Here is an 18,562-nt window from a genome sequence, read left to right as displayed (position 1 = left end):
CAAAACAACAGCACCGAGAAATGGAGCAGGACTGACAAGCCTGAGCCACAGAAAGCGGGGCAGGTGGGGGCTGGTCTTTTTTCTAACTTGGTGGGAAAGGCAGGGGCAGGACACACACAAGCTGCAGGGGATGGTGCTCCTGCATGTGACCAGGGCCACCGGAGGACATCTTTAAGGAGGGCTGACCAGGAAGCAGGCCCTGGAAGGGGGTGATAATCCCCCCCGAAACCAAGGCAGCTCTACCTGGAGGCCACTCTGAACTCAGAGGCTGCGTGAGGCCGAGCCTGGGGGACACGGTGCTGCCTGAACTACCTTAAACCCGCCCGTCTGGTCTGGAATGTCATAATCTCAGGATGAGAAATCTGCTCCGGATACATATCCGTTCCTCTCTATTTGCTTTTCCTTTTTTGGATTTTGTTTTTCTTTTAGTTTCCTGGTAAAATTCCTTTTGAAAACATTCCAACCCTGTTTGCCAGACCAAAGGAGAAAAAGGGATTTGTGCACACTTAGGTCAAAGTGGCAGGAGAGGTCAGAGGCCTGGGCTTGGGGTGGGGGTGGGGAGTAGTGGCCATCCCCTGAGAGCCCAGAGCAGTTCCTGAGCCTGGGGGTGAAAAAATGAGAAGGAAACAAACCACAGAAAACCAGTGAGTGGCATGGGCTGTGGGTGGGGGAGCAATGGTCACTATGGCATTCGGGGCCAATATTTTAAAAAATCCTGTGTCAGCCAAACCCATCACATTAGGGTCTCTCCTGGCCAGGAGGTATCTGTTTGCACACATCCAAGGTCAGGGAGCCTGACAAAAGCCTGTTTTCCCTTCTTGGCTGGGGTTTCCCCCATCAACTCCTTTCTATTATTTTTTTAAATTTTTTTAAATGTTTATTTATTTTTGAGAGAGTGACAGACAGACGGAGTGTGAATGGGGGAGGGGCAGATAGAGAGGGAGACACAGAATCTGAAGTGGGCTTCAGGCTTTAAGCTATCAGCACAGAGCCTGATGCAGGACTCGAACCCACGAACCATGAGATCATGACCTGACCCAAAGTTGGATGCCTAACTGACTGAGCCACCAAGGTGCCCCAACTCCTTTTTTGTATTATTATTGTTAGGGGCATATTTCCCCCTAGAGAAGAGATAGACCCCAGAGGAGGGCGCCAAGGGAGAGCCTGGCTTAGTTGTCTGAAGGTGGGACAAGTTTCAGCTCCTTCAGGAGGCAGGCCAGGCCAGCATCTCTTAGCCCCTGTCCTCAGCTGGTGCTTTTGACAGAAGAGTTTCAAGCGAGTGCCTTGATCTACACTGTCTCACAGTCTTTCTTCCCCATGCCCCGCATGAAACCAGACAAGCAGGGCCCAGAGCTCTGAACAGACTCTTTTTATTTGTCCCTTTTACACATGAGTTTCAGGTAGAAAGAGGTGGAAAGTTTCAGGTAGGAAGAGCTGGCTCTCTGGCTTTTAAGCATCATTGCTGGGAGGGAAGAGGCCCCCCCCTGCTCCTCTCTGCTCACACCCATTTACCAGGGGGAGGGGCTCCCATCCAAGGCTCCCGGCCCAGGGACAAGCCCTTCCCCGTGGAACTCCTGATAGCCTCATCCAGGGTCATCTTGGTTCCTAGAGAGAGAAAGAGGCTAGTTTGCAAGGCCCTAGGCCCTGGCAAACAGGCTATAGTGGGGGACGTGCCTCTTTTCTCCTCAGCCCTCCTCCTGAACCCACTCTCCTCTGGAGAGCCCAGGCTCCTCCACATATCACCTTGTCCTCACCCTTTGTCACCTGTTCTCCAGGATCCCTCCCTTCCCCCCTCACCCACTGGGTCCCCTCCTTTTTGACACTTGCTCAGAAAGCCCTTCTCTCCTTTCCTGTTTCCAATCATCCCTTGGCTCGCCCCTCCTAGTCTTCTCGTCTCCCATAGTTTGCCTACCCCAGCCCCCACCTCTCCGCGTTTCTGTCCTGGTCTTTGGCTCCGGCTCCGGCTCCGGCTCCGTCCAGGGCCCCGGGAGCCTCGGGAGCTGCTGGAGCCTCTGGAGGAGTTGCTGCCAGCTGTGGAACAGGTGCTGGTGCCCTGGCCCCGGGACAGGAAGCTGGGTCGGCTGTAAGGGAGCCAGGCCTCTTCTGCAGCACAAGAGAGAAGGGCCACCAGGCCCGGGCAGAGAACAGAACGTCACCGTTTGCCCACTGTACCACCTTGACCGCAATCCCAGATCTGGAAGGAGGGTGGAGGACAGGCATAGGGCCCAGGCCCTTCTGGGGGCTGAGGAGACATAGAACACCCAGCACATGGCCTTGACATAGCACCTGCTCAGACACCCAGAGGGAGCTCCCGGGCAGAGGGAGCCTTGGGAAAGGAGGGACAGAACACGGAGCCCCGCTCTTGCCTCTTCTGGGCTTCAGTCCTGGGAAACTATACAACTTGGCAACTTCTGGGGATCTTTCCCAGAGAGAGCTACAGAGACATGTGTAGGATTTGATCAAGTGCACGAACCCCGCTGAAGACGAGGGGTGAGCTGGGTGAACATTAGTCCTTCATGGCTGTACTACACTAGCCGCCAGTCCCACCTTCTTGGGTAGGGATGACCTTCTGGCCTTTCCTGGCCCTCCTTACCATCCAGGTGGGGACCCCGCTGGGCCCCCAAGGGCCCGGCCTGCACCATTCTCCTCTCTCCACTGCGCTCCCGTTCCCGTTCCAAGGAGGACATGCTGCCTGCTGCCCTCAGCCCTGTGGCCCAGCTTGCCTCTTCCTCTGGTGGCGGCAAGGGTGGCGGGGGCAAGTCTGGGGAGAGACCTGTTTTCAGCAGAGTCTCCCGCTCCTCCTGATACCAGTCTTCCTCCCACTCCTACTCCCTGGCACCAGGAGGCTGCGACTGAACAGCCCAAGATTTGGGTGCACGTGCTTCCTCCTCCAGCACCACCCCCCCCCCCCAAGCAGAGCTCACCCTTGGTTTCCTGCCTGTTCCCCCTCCTTTCACCATCTCTCAGGCCCCTGGCACCCTCACCCCCAGGACTGTGCTCCCGTCGGTAGGGAACAGCCTTGGGTTTCCGGATTCGGGCACGGGGCACTTGAAGTGGAGGAGTCATCTCCCCAGGCACCTGCCGGGTTCTCCCTGTAGCATTAGGGGACAGGAAGAGCAGGTGAGACAGAGGATCAGGAAACAGGCTTGAGGGTTAAGAAGAAAGAAGCTTCCGAAGGGTATGGAGAAGTAGGAGCAGGTTAAGGCTTCTGCAGACTCACCTGGGGCACTGCTGGCTGTACTAGGGACAGGGCTGGGGCTGAGGTGATGGGAGGCTGTGGGTCCAGCACCCAGGCCAGCAGGCCTCCCTTCATGGCTACTCAGAGTGGGCTGGGATACACTGAGAGGGGAACTTGGACCAAGGGGCACCCTCCTGCAATGACATGAGGCCTCAGCATTTGTTCATGCGACAAACGCTAAGTGCCTACCATGTGCTAGACACTCAGACGAATAAGGCACAGCCTGCCCCCAACAAGGCTCCCCAGCTAGTGAAGTATGAGGAGAGCCATGTCTTTGAAATGCCCAAGAAGCTTGCAGAACCAGTCCAATGGAGAAACAGTCTGAAGGGAGTGAGAGACCTTGTCAGCCTCCACGTTCCTTCCCAAATCACACTTCCACTGTGACGTGGCCATGAGACCTCTGCGTCCCAGATTCATCCATCCATCCATCCATTCATCTATCCATCCAGTCATCCACTCCATAGATATGTACCCAGGGCTTATAATGTGCAAGGCATCATATACCTCCCTACCTGGGCATCTGGTGGAGATGGGGGATGTCAGTGGGGGGCTGGGGAGGGTCAGGAGGTGAGGGGGTAAGAGTGGCTGTGGACTGCTGTCCATAGGAAGATGTGGGAGAGGGGGCTTCCCCTTGGGACGGAGGGACCAAGCACCCTCCACTGGAGCTGGGCTCTGCCAGGTGGCTCCTCTCAGGCATTGGTGGACACCACTCTTCTGGCTCTGAGCTGGGGGCAAACAGGGGTGACTGAGTAGCTTCCATACCTCCCCTTGGCCTTCCAGTTGCCCTCTTCCCTTCCTCTCCCAGCACCTCTGCCCTCCCCCTGCAGGAGACCCTGCAGTCCCATCTGTATAGGGCATCCGCAGCAGGGCACATCCTTACCCGCCCTCCAGCTCCTCCTCAGGCCCCTCTAGGCAGCTCAGTTCACAGGAAGGGGGAGGTGGTGGCAGGGCTTCTGGCCAGTTGAGAGAGGGCATCTGCACAGGTTTTCCCAGAAGCTTTACTTTGCCTCCCCTGGCTCCTGAGGAGGGTAGGATGGGGACACACCAAGATAGGAGGCAGATGAGAAATGTCAGAAAAAAAGTGCTGGGCTAGGTCCCAGAGGGGAACGGTAGAGGATATTCTTTGGGGATCCTCTGCTCAGAGCTAAAAGGGGGGGGTATCTGGAACTACAGTCATACCACTGTTCCCCTGGCTCCATTCTGGAGGAGCATACTGGCTCCAGGTGCCTGGATCCCCTGAGGGATTTGGGGGGAATCCCCCATGGAAGGTCTGCAGCTCCTCCCCAGCTGGGTCAATGGTGCTGTAGACAGGACCCTCAGTCGGGGCGGCAGGACCCCGGGCCGTCTGAGCCAGGTACAAGGAGATTCCTGCTTCTGAGGAAGAGAAAGAGGGAGGCCAGGGGGGGAGGCAAGGGGCAGGGGGCAGAGACAGAAAAATAGCGGACAACAGGAGAATGGAGGGCAAAAGGAGATCCCACCGGACCAACTTCTCCCCCTTCCCAAACCTTACTTCCAAACCGGGGTGAAGGTTAGGCATGAGAGAGGCTCCCCCAACTCATATCTTCCCCAAGGACTGACCAACCTCAGGAAGACTGGCAATCCTCGGCTCCCTTCAGTTTGCCCCAGTAGGTTGAGAGGAGAGAAGGGTGTTGGGGGCCAGGTGGGCCCCTGAGAGAATTAGAACTCCTCACCATTGTAATATCTGTCATCTGGGTCAGGATTGCTGGGGCAGCAGCTTCCCCTGGGCTCCGGGGCTGAGGGGCTTCGAGATGGGTGGGGCCACGAGTCTGCTAGCCATGGGTAGGGGGCGGGGCCAAGGCCCATGGGTGGCCTGAGGGAAAGCACGTGAACGCTGGGGACTGAGAGCCAGCGAATGTAAGAGTAACCAGGAGTCCTAGGGCAGTGATGGAGAATTTGGGGGTGACAGGTGGGAGGCAGTGTGGGGAGGCACTGAGGCCTGGGGAGGAAGGAGAATAGTCTCTTGAGGGAGGGGATTATCCTTGAGAGATGAATTAAGAGGATTACCTGGAACTGGCTCCAGAGAGGCCCTCTGAGTGTGGGAAGGACACTGGGGAAGATGAGGGGGACATTGAGTGAGAGAAGGGCCCGTACTTGGGGTCTGAACCCCACTGGAGCAGAGATATCTTACCTGCAGGTGTGTAGGCAAAGGAGGCTTCCGAAAAGAAATCCATGGGAGAAAGAGGAGGGTAAATGGAGAAAGGGTCAGAAATACTCACATTCTTGTCCCCTTCTTGGCCCTGGTCCCAATTCCACCACTCAACCTGTACCCTGGACCAATTTCCTCAGAATTTCTAGGAGTGGGACTCAAGCATCAGTATTTTTCTAAAGTTCCCAAGTGATTCTTATGTGTAGCCAAGATGGGGGGGCCCCCTGATCTCAGAGACCTCTGAATCTCTCCAGATACGCCCCTTATGGGGGAGCAGCAGAAATCAAGTCGCCCCTCTCAGCGGGACCCACCTTTCCGCCCAGATCCCGCCCCACAATTTAACGTCCAGGATCCTGGCCACCCACCTGCTGCTAGGCCCCGCCTTTCAGGAAGTGAGTTTTCCCCCTCTCCAGAATTGCCCCTTCTCTACAGAGACGGATGGCAAAGCCCGCTGTCTTATCGAGGCATCTTAGGGGGAAATTTTACCCCTCTCCCCAGATTCAGGTACGGGCCCCGCCGTTCCCCCAGTCCCGTCGGCTCCCTGCCCCATCTTTGCGTACCCTGCCCCTCTGCAAGGGGCTGAGCTGTAGTGCGACTCCTTCCTTCTGACCGCCCCCCCCCCCCCCCGCCCCCCTACTCACCGAGCCGTGAGCCCCTCCAGTCCCGCTCTCGGTTCCGCCCGCCTCCCTCCCTCCAGGCTCCGCCCACTCCAAGGCGCTCCTCTCGGTCTTCCCAAAGCCCAAGTGCGCCCCTCGGCCCGCGCAGGCCCCCAGGTCCCGCTCACCCGTGTAGTGACTGAGCTCCTTGCGCTGCCTCCGGCGCCGGTAGAGGACGCCGCAGAGCCCGAGGAGCAGCGCCCCGCACGCGGCGCCGCTGCCCGCGAGGAAGGCAGGCTCCCGCAGCACCTTCGCCAGCCGCTCCGCCAGCCCCGGGCCCACCTCGAGCCCAGGCTCCAATCCCGGCGGGGAAGCTGTAGGGGTCAGAGAGGTGAGGGGACTAGGGGCCTGGAAACCCGGGAGCGAGGAAGGGGTCATCCCTGACCCCGCAGGCACGGTTACACTAGGACCCCACTTCAGCTCCCCAGCGCACCCACCCCCACCCCCACCCCCACCCCTGGACTCACGCAGTTGCACTGACACCGGGGCACTGGCCACGCCCACGCCCACGCTGGTGGCCGCCGCGACCTGGGTCCGGTAGAGAACACCGGGCAGCAGTCCCCGGAGCACCGCGGAGCGTGCCCAGCCTGCCGCAGACCGGTTGAGGTGGAAGCGACTCTCATTGCCCAGGCACCATATCTGGGGAGACGAGACCCGGGTTCAGAGAGTCTGAAATGGGATCCTGGCCTCACGTGGAAACTTGAAGCTCTGAATGGTAGAGGGGGCTTAGCCAGGCATCGTTCAGCCTGGAGGGATACTCTTGAAACCTCTCTGCTTTCCCCCAACCTCATCTCCAACCCCAAAGCCAGTCCTGGGTTTCCTCCTCCCTAATCCTAGCCCCTAGGTCCTCCCTCTCCCTCCCCTCCCCAGTCCCTTCTCAAACCCTGTACCTGGTATTCCTTGATGATCCCATTTTGCTGGGAAGGGAGTGGAGGTTCCCAGGACACTGTGACACTGCTGTTGCCTTCACCCCCCAGGGCTACTGTCACTCCCTGGGGGGGACCACTGGGGGCTGGGCCAGGGTAGAGCATGGTGAGAAAGACACAGTCATGCCAGCTACCCTTCCTGCCCCAACCTGCCCCCTCCCAGGTTGACATCTTAGGGAAGGGAGGTATCTTTTCTTCCCACAACTCCCCTTGCTCTCCCCCCGCAAACCTTTATCCTCCCCCACTCCCTCTTTCCTGTTGTCTATTCATCAGCTCTGTGCACCACCTCCCTTACCCTCCTCAGGAATGCTTCTGGTCATGAAGGGACTTTCAGGCCCCAGCCCCTCCTGGCCTTGGGCTTGCACCTTGACCTGAATTTGGGTCCCTGGGGGGAGTCCTCTTAGCACAGTACTTTGCTGGCTTGGGGACTGTAGGTCCAGTACTGTCCAGTGTCCCCCATTAGGGCCTGCTACCTTCCAAGACACTCGGAAACCTTGCACCAGCTGGACTGGGCCATCTACCTACAGGAGACAGGACAAAGCATACCAGAAGGAGAGGTAAGGACCACACAAGTCCTCCAGGTCCTGTCCCTCCTCCACTTACCTGTCTTTCCCAGCCACTCACTTCCCACTTTCCTGTACCCATTCTTGGAGATCTCTACCACCCCCATCATCGTCCCTGCCCTTAACCTCGTCCCCATGCCACACTCACAGTCCAGGACACCTGCAAGGTCCGGGGCCCAAGGACTATGGGCTCCTGCATACGCACGGCCACTTCAGCCAGTCCCCTCTGGCCTCTCCATGGGTCCTCCACTGGCCTGGATGGGTTGCTGTCTGTTGACCAAAAAGCCCACTCAGCAAGGGCCACCAAGGACAGAGTCAGACTGAAAGTGTGCTGTACAGACTGTATCCTCAGTCCTCCAGAGCACACCCCAGCATCAGGAGGGGGCTGGTCAGGGGAATAGCTTCCAGAGGTGGGCCTGTGTGTCCAGCGAATGTGAATCTACTTTCTGCATAACCACATATGTAGCCTTTAAAGACCTCAGTTCCTCATCTCTAACATGAAGATGAACTCTCCAGTGTCCCTTCTAGTCCTCATAAGCTACGTTATCTGTGGGTAAAAGGCTCAGAAGTGAGGGGCTACCAGGATGACCCAGTTTCCCTCTCTCCCCTCTTCTCTTGTCCCTAGATGAGAGGGAGGCCTGACCTACTCCAGGCTGGGCCACAGTAGAGACATGACACAGCAGAAGAGAGTGGCTGTGCTCCCGTGGTTTGGGGGGAGGCGTGCTCTGCAGCATTTCATGCCATAGCCTTGAGCCAGGGACTCTGGCCCTACTCACCCCGGGTGCGGACAGGCTCAGAGACGGGGCTGGGCTCACTGAGGCCCCAGGCTCCCACAGCTCGTACCAGGAACAGATAGATGGTGTTGGGCTGCAGACCGCTGACAGTGTGTGTCTCCAGCTGCACGCCATCTGCCACTGTCCGCCACGTGTTGCCAGCTGCTTGGCTGCAACAGGAATGGGGTGACAGACTTGTCTGAGCCTGGGGACCCCTCATCCATTCTCTGTGGCCCCCTACTATCTCCTTGCCCTGGGAGAGGGAACTGGCAAAACTCTCCCCACCATAGCAAAGACCCTAAGGACATAAGATTCCCTTCTTCCAACTTTCCAGGTTTGCTTTCAACATTTTCTCCATACCTGAAGGCCTCTATCACGTAAGAGGTGACTGTGGCCCCGGCCTGCGGGTTGGGCTTCCAGGTCAGGGTAATGCTGTTCTTGGTGATCTCAGTGACCAGTGGCTGAGAGGGAGGCCCTGGAGGGGTACTGGGCTCCGTAGGGGGCTCTGATGAAACTCCCCAGTCCTCTGCAGTGAGGCGATAATCTTTCAGTAGAAGGATGGGAAAGGGACGGCACCTGCGTAACCCGCCTCCTTCCCAGAGAAGCTCTGGGGCTGTGGCATTTGTAATGGTGGAGACGGGGATGTGGTTACTGAACTGATCCCTCCTCACATCTGCCTCCCAAGGGCATCACTTCTGTCAAGCTCCTCCTCACCACCATGGCCGTGGCATTTGGAAGATAAATCAGTTCTGGGGCTCAGGGAGGTACTGAGTACCTTCGAAGCAAGTTTGGATGAAGGTGCTGGCAAAGCAAGGGGACAAACAAAACTCACCCCGCCTCCTAAGCCAGCTACTCCATGTGGCCTCCCCTGTGGAACTCTTGGCCACACAGCTGTAGAAACCCATGTCCATCTCCTGCAGGAGAGGGTAGAGGACTGGCAAACAGAGTGGATCAAGGTAGGGCGAGGGGGTGGCGGTGGGTATACAGAAAGGTGGGAAGGGCATTGTACACTTTAGACGGTCTAAGCAGAGGAGCAGAAATGGAGTTAATCCCAGAGGGTACTTCCGAGATTTGGGCATGCGGACTGTGTGGCCATTCTCGGTTACTCAGGGCCCAGGGGTGAGACTCACCTGCACCCTGGCGATGTACAGGGTACCGTTGGCCATTAGATTGAGTTGCACGTCGTCCCCCTGCAGCCACTGCCCGTCCTTCTTCCACTGGATGCTAGGTTGAGGGTTCCCAGTCACTCTGCATGGCAGCCACACAGAGGAGCCAAGTGCCAGCGTCTGATTGGCTGGTCCCTGGAGGATGATGGGAGGCAGCCCGTCCAAGGAGGAGGCTGAGAGAGGAAGAACTTGGGCACCTCAGGAGAGGATCCTGGGTTCAGGAAACCAGACCCTTGTCCTCCTTCTCTGCTCCTTCAGCCCTCCTTCCCCTGGAGATTGGAAGGGTTTCGATAATCATCTGTAGTCTCTGCCTAGAACCAGCCATCTATTACTGGCTTCTGTAGCTGATTTCCTAACTTCAAGGCCATGTCTCAGGAACACACCCCTCCCCTTGCAGACATATGATACAGAACCCAAGAAAAACAGATGTCCTTAAGCCATGATTTCCTTCCAGGCCATGGGGCCAGGCCTCTCTCCATGAGCACTTACCTGCTTTTACCTCCAACAGGGCCTTGGCCAGGATGCTGCCGGCCACACTAACAGCCTGACACACATAGTAGCCAGCGTCCCCACTCTGCACATCAGTAATGTTGAGCTGGCCTCTGGGAGAGACTGAGAAGCGCCCCTTGGGCTGAAGTGGCTGACTGGGGAAAAGCAGGACCTGTGGACAAAGCAAGGAACCGAGATAAGGAATGAACAGGCAGCTGGCAGAGAGATCCCCATTCCCATCAAACCCCCGAATTCAGAGAATCCCTAAGGTTCTAGTTCATACTGTCCCCAGCCAGTTATATGACCTTGGGCAAAATAGTTAGATTCACTCACAAAAATGTGGAAATTTTATGAGATGATATTGGGGTGCACTTCCCAGCTTTGTGATTACTAGTTGGGAAACTCTGAGCAACCTATTTAACCTTCCTGAGCCCCAGTTTCCACAAAGTTGATAGTCATGAGGATAGTCATGAGGATTAAATGATTAAACATATGAAAATCTTTTAATACATTGTGTGATAGTTGTCAAAAACTTTCCCCTTCTTTCTGGCTTTAACATTTTACGTTACCTAGATACATGGAAGTTAGGGAAGGTGGTTGGGTCACAGGTAAATGGCACCAGGCTGATCCCCTGATGGATACCTACTCCCACCCTCCACTACCACCAGCATTTTTATTCATTTAAAATACAGCAATCCCAGATGCTAGAGAAGATATTGGAAAATTGTGGCTGTGGATTTGAAATGAGGTAGTGGGAGAGCTGGTTTTCCAGGGAGGTGGAGTTAGGCAGACTTATTTTATTATACTGACCCTGCTTCCTAGGAGCAAAATGCCCACCTTTCACCTAGTGGGCGGGGCTCGTGTTGTAACTTAAGTTAATGTTCCTTCCTGTTGTGCAATCAGCAATTTGTTGCCGAAGATTGGAGAGGGGTGCCTGTGAGCTCCCCCTGGTGGAAGTCCCTTGTAAAATGATGAGCAAGTAATGCTGTTCGCTGAGCAGCTTTGGTACAGTACACACTTTCCAGAGCAGCATATTAAAGCCCAGACCCCAGGGGTCTGGGAGAGGAGGCATCCAAGTGGTTGTGCTACATCCTCAGGGCAGCCTTGCCTAAAATAGAAGGATTCTCCAAGGAATTACCATACAGGACTATTTCCTTTCACCTAAACATATTATCAGTTTTTTTTTTTTTTAAAGTGTTCAGTATGTTAGCTAGCCCTTTTATATTCATTATCTTATTTGACCCACCCAAATAACCTGCAAGCGTTTCTGGGAGGACCAAAGGTAAAACAGAGAGAAGTGTGCAGAGAATACAGAAGCAGGGAGGCTAAGACCCAGAGGAGAAGATTGTGGGAAGGCCCACCATGCAGCTGGCCACCTACTTGACTTCCCTCCTTCTGCCAGAAGATGGCAGGTGGGGGGTTTCCTTTGGTCTCGCATTGGAAAGCCACGCTCTCTCCAGGAGCTGCCATCTGGTCCTGGGGCTGGGTGACCAGCTGGGGAGGGACTGGGAAGGGGGAGGGGATAAAGGAACAGGGAGTCAGGGTACTCAGAAGGGAGACTGAGGGAACAGGAGAGAGAAGCCCAAGCTTGGCTTAACTAAGAGCAGATATCCATCTCTTGTTCAAGCCTGTTCAGCTCTCTCCTTCTAGAAGTGTCAAGGGATCCCCCACCACCACCATATCTCCCATTCTGTCCTTTGTCCCTCATTCTCCTCTTCATCCCATCCTCCCTGGTCCCTCATTTCATCCCTGCTTCTGACAGTCCCAGGCCGGCCCTCACCGTGAACACTGAGGGAGCCAGATGCTTCGGCACGGCCCACGCTGTTCTCAGCCACACAGGTGTACGTCCCCTCATCGTCCGCACTCACACGCCCGATCCAAAGGCTGTGGTCGCTCCGGATCTCATACCTGCTCCACTCCCCACCCCCAGAATGGGTTGGCCACAGCTAGAGACCCCTTCTCTCTCCCCCAGACAGACACCAGGATCAGGGTACGTAAAGACAAGGTAGGCCTCAACAGGGACAGAGGCTGGTACCCATGGACCCATAAAAGGAGCTGGGGACTGGAGAGGGGAGGGGCCACAGGCTCCAGGGTAACAGATTTCTCTGAGCTGTCAAGTGAGAGGGTGTCTGCCTGTCCCTTTTCTAGGGCAGGGTGTGCTCTTGAGTGGTTGGGTCTCCTTACAGGCAGGAGGAGGGGGCTTCTCACCTGCCTGTGGGTAGTTCCCCATCTTCCTTGCGCCATCTTAGACGAGGCGGGGGATCTCCTTGCACCTCACATGGGAAATCCACGGGGGCATCTGCCAGGACCACCTGATTCACAGGTCTACGCAGGAATGAGGGTCGCTCTATGGATCGGGAATGAGTGAATCATCAAGGGATCTGCACAGCTTCTTACTGCCCAGGCTGTACACCCCCATAATTCCCAAACTCCCTGTGCCTACCCAGGACCACAAGTTCGGCTGCCCCACTCTCCCGTTCTCCTGCCATGTTGGAGGCCACACACACATACATCCCTGCATCACTCTTGAGTGTATGTGACATCATCAGCTTCCCTCCACGAATCTGCAGAGTAATAATGGTAACTTTGGTCTTTTGTAACCATCAAAGTATATTTATTTATTTGATCCTCCTAGTAAACTAATGAAAACCTGTAAAGTTGACTCACTTATCAGATAAGGAATCCTTAAGTGATTTACCCAAGGTGGGGCTCAGGTCTGTGTTTGTTCCCACAGCCCAAACCACCTCCCACAAGTCCCTGGGGCATCTTGCTCCCCACCTAATTCATACCAGTTTCTTCCTATCCATCCTTAACTTATCCCTTACTTAATAGCTGCCTCTCAGCCTCTGGTCAGCTGATACCCTGACCTTAAATCTCCTGCCTTATCACATCTAAGACATTATTCCTCGCCCCTCCAAGACCCTGAGATTCACTGCTTCCTCCTTTGAGACATACCCAGCCCCCTAACCTGTGGTCCCACCTCTCATGATGGCTCTGGCCCTGGCCCTTAGTCAGATCCCTAGCCAGGGCACGCTTCCTCACCGTGATCCTTCCCTCCTCCTCCTTGAGTCTTGCACTGTCCTTCTTCCAAGACACGGAAGGCTCCGGGTGGCCACGGGGAGGCACGCATTCCATTACCGCTGGCTCCCCCACTGCCACCACCACGTTCCCAGGAGACTGCCGGAAATCATCACGGAGGACTGTAAAGAGAGACAGACAGACAAGGACAGAGACAGAGACAAAGAGACAGTGAGAATGAATGACCAGGGGAATAAACGGGAGTAACTGGGTTAAGACACAAGGCAATTGTTTTGGGGAGGGCTGTATCACCAAAGACGGGAACTCTTGCCCAGGGGCCAAAATACCAGGGCCACTTCCTCCCTCCGGTCAAGGCATGGATGTTAGAGACCAAAGGTCACGGTCTCCAAAGAAGATGTTGAAGGAGCTGAGATCGGGCTGGTTCTTGATCGGATTATCTGGTGCCCTCCCGCCTCCCCTAGGCTGGGGAAGCAACCAAAGGACAGTGCGGACTCTCACCTGCCACTTCTAGCGAGGCATTTCTACTAGCCGCTGCCCCCAGGTAGTTGCGTGCCACGCAAGTGTAGACACCTTCGTCGGGCCGCGCGCGGCGCCCGTGAACGATGCGCGGGAAGAAGAGTGCCCCGCTGGGCAGCAGCAGGCGGTGCGCGCGCGGGTCCTCGCGCGCAGTGGCCACTCGCGCCCCATTCTTGTACCACTCGATGTTGGGCCGGGGCCGGCCCTCCGCGCGACAGGGCAGAGTGGCCGGCTCGCCTCTGGAGACCAACAGATCAGGCGGCTGCTCCACGATGCGCGGCATCGCGTCCTCCGGCTCGACCCTTGACGCTAAGAGTAGGGGTGTTGGCACAGAGCATTTAGACCGGGAAATTAGGGGAGAGATTGAGGCTCCAGAGAGAAAAATAACCACTCCTGCCCACCCTGCCCACCCTTTCTCTGTAGGGTCCATTGTCTCCTCTGGGAAGGCGCTCCCACGTTCTTGGGCTGGTGAGGACACACCTTACAAACAGGCAGATCGGTAGAGGAATCAGGACACCAACTCCTAGGCTGGCTTTCTAGGCTGCCCAAAGACAGACACTAGCCTTCTCTCTGGCCAAGTTTGAGTGACAGGTCTTCCCCTCCAGCCCACTGTTATTCAGTCTCCCACCCTCACTGGTTTTCAGATTGTCCTTGCCCCTGAAGACCTGCACCAGAGCTAACACTTGTTTCTTGGCCCTCTGCATGGCCGCGGGTCATAAAAATGGAGAATGGGGACAAGCCTGGAGTCCCTCCCTTAGGAAAGGTAAGAGGAGAGTGATCCGACTAGAGACTGGACTAGAAGGGGTTCTTAATCTGGAGCCCATGAATGGACATGGAGCCCTTCTTCTTCTTCTTCTTCTTCTTCTTTTTCATTTCTTAAAAAAATTTTTTTTTTTTTATTAAGTAAACTCAATGCCCAACATGGGGCTCCAACTCACAACCTTGAGATCAAGAGTCACCTGCTCTCCCAACTGAGCCAGCCAGGTGCCCCTCTTACTGACACCCCAGACAATCATGCTTGGAAAAACCTGTAGAGTCACAGGACTTGAGTGAAAATGGTAGTGAAAATGTTAGTAGTGGCTCCTTTTCTAGAGGTGCAAAGTTTTCAACAGATTATTCTACAGGTTGATCGACAGAGGCTAAGAACCACTGGGAAGGGATTCCTCTCCTTCCTGTCTCATCAGATCCATTCACCTGGATGTTCTGTTCCTGCCTCTCACTTGGCCTACAGACTTCTGCTGGCTTCATCCTCTGCACTTGCCTTGGGATCCAGGATCCTGGAACCCATTAGGCTCAGACACTTCCAGCTTCTTCTGAAGTGGATTCGTAACCCATGGTGGCCAGTAGGCGCCGCTGCTGCCTCGCGTGATTTGGTGTCCTCCGATAACCAGGGACTACCCCCGCTTCTGTTCTCTACCTTACCCTTCCCCGCCCGCGCCCCTCCCACTCTGTTCCAAAACCCGCAGGGACCTCCCTGTAGCTTCACGCTTCGTGTGGGATGGGGTTTCATTTCCCCACCCCTACCCTGAGAAGTTCTTATGGAGACTAGGCCGGAAGGAGGTTGCCCCATGCTGGTACTGTCCCGGGGAGAATTTATTTAACTGGCTAGGACCAGATTAGTGTCCCTCCTACTTAGGGAAGGGAGTAATTTTTCTCCGGTTGCTTCCTTCCAAATGGAGATCTCTGCTTCTCGGTGGTCTCTTCCCCTGCACCTCGTCCCCGTCCGGTTTAGACAGACCTCCATCCTGAGCGACACTAGAGTGGTGAAGAGCTCAGGGGTCGTCCTGGAACCAAGTAGGGCTGGGATCTCAGATTTGACACTTCCTGACTGCAAGAACTTGGGCAAATTACTGAATTTGTTTGAGTCTCAGTTTATTTATTTTAAATATGGGAGTAGTGACAGGGTTGTGTTAAGATCATAATATATGTAAAGCAATTGAGGGAAGGCTCAATATATATGTCAGTTCTGTGATGACTTGAGGGCTCTCCCTCCCTGGCCTACCTTAGCTTATCTTGGCTACTATAGTCTATACCTGACTCAGATTCTAACAGGCCCCAATATTCCTTTGTTCCCCGTCACAAATCATTAGAGTGTACTGGAAATAGGTTTGTTATTGCTAAGCTTTACGTTGCTTCTGTGACCCCTGGGGTACTTTTCATCTTTTCTGAATTTGTTTCCTCACTTGCAAAATGTGGCCATCAACACCTTCCCTACATACCTCCTTACATTTTCCAGCTTGAATGAGACAGTGTGTGGTGGAACCTACACCGTAAGAGCGCTGGGGGAACGGAGGTGTGTCTGGGGCGTCTGTGAGAAGGGCTCTCTCTGTGCCTACCCTCCTGGGAATCTACAGCGGGTCAGGAATTTGGAGACCTCCGGCTCATTTCCGACTTTCTTCGTCCCTGCTCCCTCGTGTACATACCACACCCTTCTGGTCGGCCCTTTCCCCCTAATTCCTGTAGACACAGCTGCAGGCGCCCTTTCCCTGGAATTTCTTCCCTGTCATTCCCGGTCTCAGGAGAGGCTCAGACAGCAGCTAATGAATAGCTAATGATCATGCTAATAGGGCTCTGGGGCTCCTCCCCCAGCACCTGGAGTACCCCAGACACAAACACATGCACATTGTCTACGTCTCCTTTACCGTCATCTTCGAGTTTCCAGGACCGTGCTGCCCCTAGATTCGAGTGGGTGGATGTCAAGGGATGGGGACTGGGGAGGAACCACGGGGGAAATCACCCGCAAAGAGGTCCGGGAAAGCGGGGGATTCCCGACACCGCCCGCAGGGGGCGCGATCGGGCCTCTCCCCAGACTCCGGGAGATCAACTCTGGCCGCCTCCCCGCCGCGCTAGGGGCGAGCGCGCTGTCTAGTCATTTATTAATCACCGTAATTAGCGGTAACGACCTCGCCGCCGGCGCAGCCAGCCCGCCGCAGTTCCGCGGGGTGGGCCGGGGTGAGTTCCACCTCTGAGGGGCAAACTTCTGAGTTTCCCTAAAACGGTCTCAGCGTCTGTCGCCCTCTGTAATAAACACACCCAACATTTTAGCTTCCTCACCCTAATCCTAAGTGAGCTCTTGGAAAACTTAGGGTCCCGAAGGAAAACTTGCTACCTGGGTGAGTCACTAAGTGGCGCGGCTTGGCCACCGCGTTCCCTTCTCTGCCCTCCCTGCAGTGCGTCCCAGCCACTCTAAGCTCCGTAGCTGCCCGTCACCAGCCACGGTTCTCCTCACTTGGGGCGGCAGTGGCGGTCGGTGGGGCAGGTGGAGAGCAACGGACTTAGCAGCCATCTCCTCCGAAGCCCTCGATCTTCCGTCGATACCTCCACTCGGGTGCTAGAAGCTCCAAATTATCCCCTGGTCCCCAATCCGGAGGAGGCGCTAGGAGGCGCCGCTTGGTCCCAGTTTTTGGGACAGGAGCTCTTTGACCTCCCCTTCCACGACGCCCTCCCACCTTACTCCATCCCTTGATCTGAGGTCCCCATGGAGCAAGGTCTTACCGTTGAAAGAGGGATCGCCGGGGGGCAGCAGGCTGTGGTTGAGCGCCGCTACCGAGGAGTTGAAGCCGAAGAGCAGGTCACTGGAGTTGGAAATGTCCCCCGCCAGGGAGTCCGCGAACAAGTTCATCTGCAGCAGTGTTTTGAGCAGGTAGCGCAGCATGGCGCGACCCAACTGGGACCGGGGCGGGGGGCTCGGGGCCCAGCCCCTGGGTCTGAGACCCGCGGGCCGGGAGCCGTAAGCCCCTCCACAGCCTCTGCGCACTGCCCCAGCCACGGTGCCGCTCTCCTGCCGGCGCGCCTGGGTACGGTGCGTGCCTCCGCGTGCCCTCCTCCTTCCCTCGTCCTTCTCTCCACCCCCCAGTGCCGGGGTCCCCCGGGAGCTGGGCGGGCGGAAAGCAGGTGCCACGCCGATCACGGCGTAATTAAGGGATTAATCCGCCTCCTTCCACCCTCCCATCCCCACCCGGATGGCCGCTAGCAGGGCCAGAGACTAGAGTTGCGTAGCGCGCGAGTTGGAGTCCCCGCCCCGCGCCCCGCGTCCTGGTCGGGTTCTGGACACCGCAGGAGAGTTTCCCTCCTTTCTCAAAGCAGCCAAGATGAGGGGCGAGGCTCTGTCGGACTCTGCCCTTATGACTGACTTTAAAACAAGAATCCCATCACTCTTTTAACGGCCCTTAGGCAAAAGAGCAGGACCCTCTGGCTGTCAAAGCTCTGGCTTTCATTTCCTCCCAAGTCCGGGGTCTTAGCGGCGCAGTGCTGGAGGCTGGGGTGGTTTGGAGCGGAAGTTGGGAGTGGGTGAGGAATAACTGCATGGCACGTCCACCCCTTTACCCCGCGGCCGCCCGTTTGGCAGCCGAGAGGTCAGGGGACAAGGTGCCGAGTCTTGAACCGGAGTCCTGCTTCAGACGCTCTAATCTACTAGTTCTTGCAGGAGGCTAAGAACAAGGATAAAACCGGAGGGGGGGGCGGAGCCCCAGGCTCCCAGGCATTTAACAGCTATATGCATACCTCTGGCATCGATTTGCATACTTTTGCATTACTGTGCTCTGACATTGTCTATTAAATTGTTTCACCTTCTTGAGGAGACTGAATGAATCAGATAGTCCAGGACAAAGACAAAGAGAGCAACATTGTTTCTGTAAAGGCAAGTTCAAGAAAAGAGGAGGGGTTGATACAAAACTCGTGCACATCCTGATAACGGTCTTTCCCACGGGGAGCAGTGGGGAGAAACCATGATCCCCTCTCCTCCGTCCAGACTGCTTCTGAATTTTCTGCAGTTCTTTTTACCTGAAGATCTAGTCCCCCACCGCCCACCCACCCGTCCACTCGCGCGTGTACACACACACTCACTCGCTCACTTTCCTAGGCTGGAGATAGCATTGGGGTGTCAAGGGAAGAGAGACCGGGGGCTTCCTATCTGGGGTAAGGTCGTGTTGATGGCTGAGTGGTGGAGTTCTAGCTCAGTCATCAGTTTCTGTATGATGAGATCACCTTAGTGGGGTCGCTTCTTCTGACCTGGGAGATCACCTGGGGC

The 18,562-nt window shown here is 55.9% G+C and overlaps 1 protein-coding gene across 1 annotated transcript; it reads right to left on the bottom strand.

Annotated features, from left to right (window-relative positions):
• Positions 1–1,382: 1,382 nt before the first annotated feature.
• Positions 1,383–17,188, bottom strand: ROBO3 (roundabout guidance receptor 3). Its single transcript, XM_042906623.1, has 28 exons — positions 17,029–17,188; positions 13,516–13,842; positions 13,021–13,178; positions 12,422–12,542; positions 12,187–12,325; positions 11,759–11,886; positions 11,359–11,483; positions 9,979–10,150; positions 9,454–9,662; positions 9,156–9,237; positions 8,684–8,849; positions 8,327–8,493; positions 7,699–7,820; positions 7,283–7,508; positions 6,952–7,073; positions 6,529–6,700; positions 6,190–6,375; positions 5,388–5,411; positions 5,264–5,306; positions 4,930–5,069; positions 4,418–4,612; positions 4,119–4,257; positions 3,751–3,963; positions 3,221–3,372; positions 2,985–3,092; positions 2,594–2,761; positions 1,925–2,103; positions 1,383–1,605 (listed from the first exon to the last, which is right to left on the bottom strand). Exons 1-28 carry the CDS (start codon positions 17,186–17,188, stop codon positions 1,594–1,596), a joined length of 4,155 nt encoding a protein of 1,384 aa, XP_042762557.1. The 3' UTR covers positions 1,383–1,593.
• Between the last annotated feature and the right edge of the window lie 1,374 nt (positions 17,189–18,562).

The sequence above is a fragment of the Panthera leo genome, chromosome D1 (assembly GCF_018350215.1).
Source record: "Panthera leo isolate Ple1 chromosome D1, P.leo_Ple1_pat1.1, whole genome shotgun sequence".
In the NCBI taxonomy this organism is placed as follows: domain Eukaryota; kingdom Metazoa; phylum Chordata; class Mammalia; order Carnivora; family Felidae; genus Panthera; species Panthera leo.
Note: the sequence above shows the minus strand (reverse complement) of the source record. Positions and strands in the feature narration are given on the sequence as shown.

Bases quoted from the DNA above. Each gene is read 5' to 3' on its own strand.
- ROBO3 (XM_042906623.1), bottom strand. From the start codon at position 17,188: ATGCTGCGCTACCTGCTCAAAACACTGCTGCAGATGAACTTGTTCGCG. The intron at 7,074-7,282 runs GTAAGGGAGGTG...ACCCTGGCCCAG, and splicing joins CAGAAGCATTCCTGAGGAGG to CCCCCAGTGGTCCCCCCCAG. The intron at 3,373-3,750 runs GTAGGGAGGTAT...ATGTCATTGCAG, and splicing joins CATCTCCACCAGATGCCCAG to GAGGGTGCCCCTTGGTCCAA.